Raw genomic sequence first — 12181 nt, 5'->3', positions numbered from 1 at the left:
TTTTTTAAAAATTCACGTGTTAGAGGAGTTCAGCCCATCACACTGGCTGGAAACCCAGACCCCAGAACCTGGATGTTGCAGCAAAGTCAAACACCCCCCATGCAAAATACAGCATGAGACATATTTCTTCTGTTGGATCATCTCTGGCATGAGGCAGTTGCTCCAAGGAAGAGGACATTTAACATCATATCCCTGGAGAGGGAATCAGTGCAGAGCACAAGTCTGGCCCCGCTGTGTCAACCCTGCAGGCCAACTGGACCAACCCCAGACTTCTTGTTCTCAGCCTCATGAGCCAGAGCCAGAGGAAGAGAGGATTTCATTGATGGAATCAGGTCAATGGCTACTCACAGACCTCAGCAATCATCATGACAGCCCAGGAGATGCACCAGTGAAAAGTTACATCGCAGGCTGGACACTGTGCCATACTATACTGGGAAGTGGGAATCAGCCTTCTACCATTTCCTTAGGGTTCAGAGCCCTAAGGTATGGCTGGTGTTCAATTAAGATCTGACAGAAAGAAGAGTGTCCAATGAATTCTGTAATTCTCTTATGAAAATCCTGGATGTCCAAGACATCCTCGCCATAAACACAAGTACAGTGAGCAGCACAGCAACAATCCAGTATTTTGCTGAGCCCCACTACTGATTCACTCATCACAATTCAAGCAAAGTCTGGAAGTGCTGAGGAATGCAATACACCAACTGGGGAATGCAGAGTCCAGCACTCTATTCCTCCAGTATGATCAGGAGGAGCCCTGCACCCTTCTAATGCTCATCTAATGCACAAGCTCCTCTGTATAGTAACTGAAAAAAAAAAAACAAAAAAACCAACAGAAAAAGAAGTTGTCACATCTCAAACAACAAACCAGACACACAGTCACACCTTTACCAGTGGTTATAACCCAAATGTACACAAAGCCAAAAGCTCCTGGTAAGGAATGTGAACTATAACTATAGTTTGCTGCTACTTTCACCTTCCTGTAACACTCATAAGTAGTGAGATAAAGGACAAGCACTCTGGGGGCTTCAAAGAGTTTCTCTACATTTTATAACCACAATCTAACACATGGAACACAGATTGTTCAATACTCTGCTGCATTTGAAGCAAAACCCAACAACATAGGTAATGATCATAATTAAATACTTTGCTCAAACAACCCCAGACTTTGGCTTTCAAATCAATTCTGGAATCCCAGTAATCAGTCTCCAGACAGCTTATGCCAGTTCAATAAGTCATGAAAAACTGCATTCCAGGCAGAAGTATTTTCTGCCCCACATTTTATTAACAGACAATAAATTGAGAAGACCTGCACGTATCATCCAATGTGTTACGAAAAGCAAGCATTATCAATTAAATGTTGATTTTAACTCTGCAAATACAAACAATAAAGGAAACTTCAAAGACAAAATACTCTGCTTATTAGAACTTCATGGGGGCATCAAAAGCTATGACTTCATTGCAAAGAACTAAACTGATCCAAAAAGTAATTCCAACAAAAGCAAAGTTTCCCTCCCTCCTGCCTAGGCCACTCAACCCACTCTATCTCACATGCCAATATTATGACCCAAGGTCAGGGAGCTGAACAGGTTTTTCTGCAGCTCCAGTTTCCTGCTGTCTGCCACGGAGTCAGAGAAATCCAAGTGGAGGCACAAGAAAAGCAGAACTCTGCCACAGGATTGTGGCTCTGTTCAGGGACTGCCATCCATCCATCTGTTTAACAGAGCTTGAGAATAGAGACATATAACGTGAACATCAAGGGGCAGAAACAAAAGCAAGAGGAAGAGAAAATGCTTAGAAAGAGCCAATTCTTTGGCACTGACAGCCCAGAACTATCAGTAAGCATGGAGATGATTGGTAACTGCTCCTAATAGTGTTGCAAGCAAATGAAAAATTAGGTAGCAACAAAATTCAGTGGCCTGACCACAGCAGCCGCACAGGATCCAGCACCTGCAACCACTTTAGAGAAAAGCCAGTGTTCTGTCCACAGGCACTCAAGGACTCTCTGCAACAGTAACAGCAATTTTACTTTTGATTCTTGAGGTTAAGAACAACCTTGAGCACACAAGTGTATGTTTTGGACTTTAAACTACCCAGCACTGTCAAGTTGTAAGTTAAAGTTAACCAGACTTTACCAGAGTGTTTGATGCTACAGGAAACAGTGTGAAGCAGACTCTCAACTTCAGGCACTAATGAGTCTCTTGCTCCCCACTGAAAATATCCTTCCCTCCCACACACGTGATTCTGTGCTTATTCTACAGTCTAAGGTATGGGGCAGCTATGACTTGCTATCATTAAGCAACGGGTCTTATTCCTTGCAAAACCAGCCTTCAGAGTAAGAGCCTCAAAGCATATGACAACATCTGGGCCGAACACTCACCTTCCAAAACATTCAAAGAAATCACTATTTATGTAACTATTTTATCATGACTGAACATATACATCCCTTAAACACAGATTTAGACAGACAGACTTCATGTGATATTTCATCTGTAAGGTATCAGGAAAGCCAGAGACATGGAAATCAGAGAGGCTACTCAGAAAGGAAATTCTGAAGTTTTTAATTATTTAGTTCTCATGGGTATTCTCAAGCAAATATAGCACTAAAGATGACGCACAAAGAGCTCTCATGCATTCCATCAGCTCCCATGCAGCTTTTATAGACTGGGGAGCAGTCTCAGGCCAGTTCTGTTATGGATTAGATAACGATCAGTATTGCTGGATTCTGAAATACAACACTGAGCATGTGCAGCAGAGAATTCCACAAGCACTGAGCTGCAGGCTGGGAACAAACATCAGTGCACAGCTAGTTAACAGCACCTTTTCTTTTTCCCTCCAGAAACAACCAAGTGCTCTCACTAAATCCAAGACTGTGCAACTTCTGAACAAGAATAACCAAAACTTGTAAATGAAGTATTTTAACAGTGCAAGGATTAAAACCTCTTCAGAGAGCAGATAAAAGCTCCTGCAACTAAACAGATATGGCTCATGGAAGCAGTTGCTCTGTCAGCATTTGTTTTGCTTCAAGGCAACTTAAAGTTTCACAAGTCAGAACAATTCATTCCTCTCATATTTTAAAGCTACTACTACCAATCCTATTTAAGGAACTTACAAGTTAAATTCCGCAACAGTGATAAGACCTACAGCCACGGCACACCTTCATTTTACAGATCAAAATCAGAACAAAAGGTTTGTTTGTATATTCAGAGCTCTGGTAGAGTCAAAAATACTCAGACTGTAGGAAGAATAAATCAGCTGGGGACTAAATCCAAACCAGTTTTAGACCCGTCTATTGATGTTCAAATTTGGGAACTGTACTTCTTGGAATTCTTAGCCATACACACAACAGTCATTAACTTAGCCTTGAGCATTCCATCCTCCCAATACCCAATCCTAGCATTACTGGAGTTCCAGGCAGACCTGCCAATAGTTTGATTACACACACACACACACACACACACACACAGACAAATATTTAATATTTCTACATTAAGTTGTATTCAATCAAGTATTTGTTTGAGCAGTCTAGCACAAGGTGACAATTTCTGAAATACTAAATCATACCTGCAACTTTGTCCCGAATAAGTTTTGCAGATTCCACTTCGCCGATGCTGCTGAACAGACTCCGTAATTCATCCTGCGTCATGTTCTGAGGGAGGTAGTTCACAATTAAATTTGTCCTACCAATATCATCCCTGCAATCTTCAGCCATGTGATCTTCATAACCATTGGACATTTTACAATATATCTGCAAAGAGGAAAAATCATCAGTGAGGTTTAGATCTTCACATTTCCATAAACCAAACTTCCTCCACCTGAAATAAGTTTGAATGTTTATTTAAAAAAACTGAGAACAAGCCACTGCTTCAGCAATGCATTTTTTTCAACTCACAGAACAAAACACTATTTGTTGAAAATTCCAAAACAATTCATTCTTTCAAAAGCACAAACACGACATATTACAGAACTATGTACCATTAAAGAGCTCCTCCGGATTTCTATTTTTTCACATCAATAAAAAGCATCAAGACAGATTTTTAAGACATTCCTGTAAAAATCAAAGTATTCCCAACAGCCAAGGTAAAAATCAGGTCCCCTATGTCCAGGTACTTGACCAGCCACAACCAAACTGCCACCTCAACCTGAATTCCAGCGTTATGCCCAGAACTCTTTCAGACAGGGAGAGGAGAAGCAGCCAGATCTGACCCAGTTCAGTGTTTCAACTGGGGACTATTAATTTTCTGAATGTTTTCCCCTGTAAATGTTGTCCATCCTGCACCTCAAGGCCTGTTACTGTTCAACGCTGCCTTTGGTGCTGCTTAACTGTGTGTATGAAACCAGTGATCTTGTGCTGCACACTGACTCGGGGCCATACTGAGTATTTGATAGAGTTTCTATTTTTGCAGCTTTTTAAAGAAAGCCTTGAGAAAACATCCAGAACTCCTATCACAGGAAGATACTCTCTGCCTCAGTCCACCATCAGGGACTGAATCCTGATGTTTTTAGTTGACCTACAACTGAAACTCACACCAGACTCAAGCTGCTCATGGCTTGCCAGAATCGTAGTTTTTAAAGCACTTCAACCACTTTGAAATAGTCAAAATCAGGATATCTAAACCCTGTTCCTGCAATAGGATCTACAGATCTGGATCTGCTAAAGGATAAGCCTTTCTGGGAACTGCACCACTACTGATAGCCAGAAGTTGAATAATGGAAGAAGTGAGAAACAGCAACCAGAAATCCTTGGTCTAGAACGGAAATGCTCACTGCATGAAGGGACTTCCAGGCCCTTCACCAGCAGCTGCTGTTAATTCCTGTCTGACAGTGAAGGCCAAATTTTTAAACCAATACCTGAGCACAATATTACAGAATAAACCATGAGAAGACTTATGCTAATTTGAGATTTAACACAGTGTGGATGTGAACTGAATCTTTATCTTTTCAATATGTGTTGACGCATTAAGAGCTGGCAGCTCCTGCTCCCCTTCACCCACAGATCAGGTTCTACCCCCATTTCTGTGTTTCACGTGTCAACACAAGCCCATCCCAGCACCCTCTGCCCATGGGAATAACCAACCTGTACTGGGAAAGCAATGGAAAACTACACAGGAGGGAAGCCCTTTTTGTTGTGTCAGCAGTTTTAATCTGCTTTCCTTGCAGCAAGATAAGCACCAGTTAATGCCACAGGATAGGAGAGCAGGGAGGCGCTGCAAAGCTGGAAGCGGGGGAAAAGACTCCCCTCAGCAGACAATTTTTAAGCTGCCAGGTCATCTCAGTTGTACTGCAAATTCTGTCATTAAATACATATTTCCTCCTGGCTCTGTCAGAACTGGCCGAGCACAATCTCAGAGAAGTTTCCTGCTCTGGTAAACAACACTTAAACAGCTGAACCATCTCTGGTCACCGTATCTAAGTTATAATACCACATAACTCATATTTTCAAAATTATTTTAATAGAAGGCAACTTTGCTTGCCTTTGCCCTCTACAAAATTCAAGCCCTACAACAGAACACACCAATAAGTTGATGAGTCTGCAAGTTGTATGGCACAGCTAGAATATTTAGTAAGCAAAGAAGAAACATTGAAATGTTTCCTCCTTTAAGAGGAAAAAGTTAAAATTTCCTTCACTTTAACCAAATTTGCCCTTTATTGCCATTTATTTATGATAAAAATCCTTCCTGCTGCTGAGATTAGGAAATTGCTATATATTGTAATGAATTCAAGAACAAACACTTAAGAGATGGGGGTTTTGGGGTTTTTTCAATTCTCCAAGGTGCATCTGCTGCCTGAAAAGGAGGCACCACAGTCAGATACCAAGCAGAGAAACATGCCCAGCACACCATGACGGCAAGTTACCATTACCATTACTTATATTTGGCATAAAGCAGAATTGACAAGAGTTTGGCAAGTGGCTACTGACTTTCCATCACTGTCCCACATCCTTTAACCTGTCCGCAATAGTGAGAGTCTACACCTCCCAGGATACTCAAGCAGTGCCTGGGGCAGTGCTGATTCAGAGCCATTAGAAGGTGAGAAGGAAGCTTCCACCTGCTTTTCTTTAGGTGTTTAGAAAACAACATAGGAGCCCTTGCACACAGGGCTGGCAAACGTTTCCATGGGATACCAGGAAGAAAGTATGCAGGAGCAATAAACGCACAGTGAAGAGCTAAAGGAGCAGAGGACTGAGAGAGAAGATGCTTCTTTCTTCCTAATCTCTCGTTGAGCACTTACACAATCTGCTGCAGGACTAACACTGTCCAGCCAGCCTGGAAGTCACTGGGAAACCACTTTCTCTGCTGGTGGGGTGTTAAGGAAACTCCCCTATCTGACCGGTCTGATGCCACTCTGGGGGTCCCACTGGCACCACCCCAGCCCCTTCACAGTGGTGCCTCCAGTGACCCCACAGGCCCCGTGGGACTCCCCGCACACCCCACACTCCCCCAGTCAGACCAGCTCCTCTCACCGGCTCGGTCCCAGCTTCCCATAGCACAGTCCCAGCCTCCGGTTCCTTTGTGCTGCAGTGACACAGAACAGCTCGAGCTGGTGCTGGGGAGGGACCCCGGCCAAAGCCTCCCTGGGCTGTGCCCCCTCCCAGTCTGCGCCCATCCTGATGCTGGTGTTTAGTCCAGAGCCTTCTCAATGTGCCAGGGGAGTTTTAGGTTGGATATTAGGAAAAAGTTCTGGAACAGGCACCCCAGGGAAGTGGTCATGGCCCCAAGTCTGTCAGAGTTGAAGAACCCCCTCCCAGAACAACCTGCAGCTCACACTGCTGCTGCCCACCTGCACCAGGTGTATTCCTCAACAGGTGACCAGTTCTCATGCCAGCAAAGTTAAAAGGAGCCCCTGAAGAATTGTCACCTCTGCATACTGAAAAGAGTTCCAAAAAGAAAAGGTGCTATAAGATAGTCAGGATGGATGAAAAAGTCATGCTACACCAGAAAACAAGTTTTTATTCTGCTCTCACTGAAATACGCTGAGGGAATGTCCTGATCTTTCTTTACCAAAGAGATAACAATCCATTTCTATCAGTAAATATTCCAGATTTGAGAACCAGGCCTAGACACTAAATTGTATCTAGAACTTCATTAACTGACAATCCACAATGACATAAATCAGAAGACCGAATGCATTTATATTCCCGGTGGACAGGTCAATGACAGCAAGAAGGCCCAACGGCTCCATTTGGGAAGACTGGCTGAAAAGAGACCAGTAGTTTGCGAACTTTCCAAAACAGGCCTTCAATTCTATGTCCCAAAACCCTGAAACTTTAGGACTAGGTTCCACTGCACTGCAGTTCCTGAAATGACAATTTTTTAAAAAATAACCAAATGCTGCAGGAGCTTGTTCAAAAAGGCAGCAGCCACATTCTTCCTTGGGTAAGATGCCCTAAAACTTACAACACGAAGGGTGCACAGAGCAACAATGGGAACCATATGTGCTGTGCCCAAATCTTCCATTAATTCTGGAGGTGCTCGAATCCACACAGTCCAACACTTCACCACCTGTGCCAACAACTTCTCAGGCACCCTCAGCCAGGCCAGCACTCCCAGGACTGGAATGAAAAGCTCTCGTGGGCATTATTTTCAGAAATGTTGCACTGACCATGACAATCACCTTCTCACAGAAGCACACCAGATCCCAAGAGGTTTATTGGCTCTGGCAACAGACCAATAAAAGTTTTTTCCCAATGACACTCTGTATCTCCATCCAGAATTCCAGGAACCACTTCTACTAATTATTTCACTTCAAGATGTTTGCTAAGAAGGAAGACCTGTATGGATCTGTGGAGATCATGTGAAACGAGAACACCGGCAAGAAGAACTGTCTGTCTTCAACATCAGACAAGAAGCTTTGTCTACCTTCACCTTGTTCACAGGATTAAAAAGGCACCAGACCACTATGGGGGTCACAAACTTGAATGTAGACACCTAAACAGATGCTCACAGAATCCCAGAATGGTTGGGTTGGAAGGAACCTTAGAGACCAACTCGTTCCACCCCCTGCCATGGGCCAGGACTCCACTACATCAGGGTGCTCCGAGCCCCAATGTCCAGCCTGGCCTTGGGCACTGCCAGGGATCCAGGGGCAGCCCCAGCTGCTCTGGGCACCCTGGGCCAGGGCCTGCCCACCCTCCCAGGGAACAATTCCTGCCCAAGATCCCATCCAGCCCTGCCCTCTGGCACTGGGAAGCCATTCCCTGGCTCCTGGCCCTCCATGCCTTGTCCCCAGTCCCTCTGCAGCTCTCCTGGAGCCCCTTTAGGCCCTGCAAGGGGCTCGGAGCTCTCCCTGGAGCCTTCTCCTCTCCAGGTGAGCACCCCCAGCTCTCCCAGCCTGGCTCCAGAGCAGAGGGGCTCCAGCCCTGGGGGCATCTCTGTGGCCTCCTCTGGTCTCACACCAACGGGTCCATGTCTTTCTTGTGCTGGGGTCCCCAGAGATGGAGGCAGCTCTTCAGGTGGGATGGATGATGGATCAGCTAGTGCAGAACTTAAGATGGGAAATTCTTCCTGGATCAATGAGCTCTGTGGCACCTTGACTGGAGCACTGGGAGTGGGCCACAGTGAGCACGGCATGGTCCTTAAACCACAGCAGACCTGAGGCTGCTGTCCCAGCTACTCACCCAAAACCTCCATCTTTCTTTGCAATGACATGCAAGTCAGCATCACCCAGGACACTCTATACAGGAAGGGTTTCAGCTGACAGAGTCCCTGAACTGGTGAAATCTCCCTGTTGGTGTTGTCAGTGGTAAATGAACAGGAACCCTGAAACCCATGATGCTCCAGAGTTCTGCCCATGAGCTGTTTCATCAACTCGCACTTCAGTCTCACAGGTTTATTCTTGAGCTCTGCCTGTGTATTTATGAATCTCAATGGGGTGCTTCAAGTAGAACCTCAAGGCTATTAGAGCCCTTCTCCCGTCTCTCCAGCACACGGACATTTGTTGACATGCCTCCCCCCCAGAGTCATGGCTGACTAAGAGGCAACAATTTTGTCTTAAGACACTGCTCTGGCTCTCAATCCTGAAGCTGCCGAGCCATTTCCTGGAGACCACACCTGAAACAGAACAAAAAGGACACTACTACATTCAGGCAAGTGCCAAACCATTCCAGGAGGCATGTGCAGAGATGCTAAGATGTCCAGGCTGGAACTCATGCCAAAACCAATGCCATGCACACAGAAGGACCTGAAGAGCCTCCACGAATTTAAACTGCTTCATGAAAACAGTTTTCAAAAACTATCCAACACAGTGTTGTCATGCAAAAACTTGCTTTGCAGCTAGCTGTCATGTCAGGATCTAGAAGCAAGAATTTAATCACAACAGAGAACAGACAGACACTGGGGGAAGAAAAAGCAACATACTTTCTTCTCTGAAATCTCTGTAAGGAACAGAATAGGTTTTACCTGAGTAGCCACACCAGCAGAAAACCCTCCTCTAGGCCTACCTGCCTCCTAAGAAAAAGTTTCCTAGTGCTCCACAGCCAGAACACATCTCTCTCAATTACTTAATCCAGACCTCTGTACATCACAGAGCCTTTCCCCATAATCTCCAATAAAACACCTTTTATTCTTTATACAAACTCTTTTTAATGTTCCCAAGAGCTCTGCATATGAACATCCAGACAGACCACAGGACAAGGACAGTGCAGTGCAAGCCCTGTTGCTATTTGATTCACTGTGCATTCATGAACTATTCCTTCAAATTCCTTCAGAATTCTGTCAAATCTTGACCAAACATCAAAAGCTATTTGTGGGGAGGGGGAAATTACAAAATCCAGACTGTGTCTTAAATTCAAGAACAGCATTTATACAGTGTATGAGGGGAAACAGCACAAAGTTGAGAATCAGAGGTCATCCCAGAGTGTACAGGTCACACACTTCAAAGCCTCAACTCATATCCAAGCAACACGTCTAAGTCTCCCAACAGATTATTTCGCTGTACATTTGTGAGGGCAGGGGGTAATGCTTTTTTTTATTAATAAAACCAAATCAGGTATGAAAGAGGGTGCCCGTGTTTGAGAGGTGCTCAATGCTGTTTCTAAAAAGTCTGTGACCACAATGCAAGAGTCTTGGTCTCACCTTTCCTTGTTCATGCTGAGTGGCAGCTCTGTTTCATGAGTATGAATCCTAAGTTCTCCTGGAAAAGCCATCTTCCTGAACTGTGAACATGATGATTGGATACACATGGAAATTTAAAGGCAGAAAGTGCAGTGTCACAGATTCTTTCCCCAAACTAGTTCTCCTTCTACTGTCCCACAGCAATCAATCAGGTCAATGTTCTCTGGCTCATCTGAATTCCTCTGCCCTGCAGCCACGATATTTTAAATCAGCAAATAGGAAAACTTTAAATTGAATATTCAGTTTGATTCAATTGGCATTTTAACTCTCGCCCCCCCTCCCCTGAAACTAACTCAGGGCTGACACATGCTATTGAAGGTCACTAAAAAAAGTTTTTCTTCAGACAGGAACATTCTTATACCCTGAAACTCTGGATGTTGTCACAGATGCTGTACATACATGTTCCTTCCATACTGGTATGTAATTCTACTTGTAAATTTGGCAACCAAGCAAACCCTTTCTACCTGCCAACCCTTTGGGTTTTCCAGAGGTAACAGATCTCCTCTCTTTGATTCTTTTCCCCTTTGCAAGACTGAAACCAGAACACTACCCTTGTTCTCCTCATCTTGACTGCACCTAAGATTCCAACAGTTTTGCCAGTAAAAATAGCTCAGGACCAGAAGTGGTCTTGAAGTCTGCAAACACAGCAAGTTTGATCTTTCTGTGACTAAAGTCTACCAACTTCACAGGCAGCTTGTCCACATGTGGTCAGAGTGACAGCCAGTAACTTTGGGAATCAATTCAGAGAGCTCACAACAAAGAAGCAAGAAACAAGACATAGACTGAAGCTTCAGGAAAAGAAAGCAGGCTGGTACAACAGCTAAAAGAGATGGATTCTGAAAGTGAAATGCCATGTCTCAGGTCAAGACAAGGAGGGCTTTTTCCAGGAAAAAAAGAGTGATAGAACATGCAAGAAACAGAAGGAAAATAGTGCTTGAATTCAGAGCACAGAGCACATTTCACATTAAGTTCACGTCAGCACCAGACACTGTTCAACAAACACAGATAAGTAAGCTGCTACACACAACATTCACATTTCCATTCAGACTGTGTTTACTGCTGCTGCTGTTTTCACAAACCTGGTACTGCACAAGACAACTCCCCTAAGGAGTTCATCTGGTCCTGCAGAACCACCCACAGCAGGCCTGTATACTCACTGTACAATACATTTAACAATCACACCAGCTTAAGATGCTCCTGTTCATATTCCAGTAAGGCCTGGGGAGAGCCTACTGCAATCACAGCTTTAACTCCAGACCGCTGAACGCCTTGAATCATGGAAACCACAGGAGCACTGGGATCATTATACACACACAGTTACTCTGCTTCAGAACAAAAACCAGGACACTCGCAGTAACATCTCATGCTGCACAGACTTACAGGCTCAGGACTCTTGATTTTATTATCCATCACGAACACAGACATAACCCAAGAGTCAACAGGACTTTGAGAAATCCCATCAACTCTACCAGTTCAATAAAGACTATGAAACATGTGCATCGCCCTAGTTGTAAAGGGGAACACACAAGTCACAGAACTGTTCACACAGCTCTAGAAAAAAAAGTGGTTAAAACATGAGTACAGGGAAACAACAGCTTGTAAAGCAGTGAGAGCCGAGCAATATGAGCAGTCAACACCCACAATCAGGGAGTAAAATGAACAAAAATACAAAGACCTCAAAAAATGATCAAACGTAACAACAACAGGCATTAATAAAATTAATAAATTAATCTCTACCCTTCCCAACTCTTTCCTCTTTTGTCTTCCACAGATGCAAGGATCCCAGGATCCCAGTGCAAGTCCTCATGCAACAAACCGCGCTTCCTTTCCTAGTAAGTCTCGGATACAGCTCTGCGCCCAGCAAACGCTCCCGCACTCCCAGCAGTGCAGAACCCGGCAGGAGCATTCACCTCCCCACGGCTGTCCCACCTCAGCTCTCACGCGTACTGCCGTGAAAGGGCCCCTAGGACTGCCCTGTCTCTTCCAACCCCCAAAACAGAGCTAACGCTCTGCTTTGAATTGCTCCCACGAGCACAAACAACAGTGGCTGCTGCTTTAGCCATGATTCCTGC

General features: G+C 44.5%; 1 protein-coding gene across 3 annotated transcripts in view; it reads right to left on the bottom strand.

Annotated features, from left to right (window-relative positions):
* The window catches only part of ELAVL1 (ELAV like RNA binding protein 1), a 41796-nt gene that overhangs the window by 28593 nt on the left and 1022 nt on the right, over positions 1–12181 (bottom strand). For 2 of the 3 annotated variants that reach the window (XM_017739458.1, XM_017739471.1), the window contains exon 2: positions 3562–3749. In XM_017739458.1, the coding sequence (XP_017594947.1) occupies positions 3562–3733 (172 nt within the window). In that variant the 5' untranslated portion in view covers positions 3734–3749. Of the gene's footprint in view, positions 1–3561; positions 3750–10070; positions 10283–12181 lie in introns of those variants that run through there. The other variant, XM_017739467.1, reaches the window with a different exon arrangement.

Source organism: Corvus brachyrhynchos, unplaced genomic scaffold (genome assembly GCF_000691975.1).
Source record: "Corvus brachyrhynchos isolate BGI_N302 unplaced genomic scaffold, ASM69197v1 scaffold130, whole genome shotgun sequence".
Classification (NCBI taxonomy): domain Eukaryota; kingdom Metazoa; phylum Chordata; class Aves; order Passeriformes; family Corvidae; genus Corvus; species Corvus brachyrhynchos.
The sequence above is the reverse complement of the archived record's forward strand: the minus strand, read 5'-3'. Positions and strand labels throughout refer to the sequence as shown.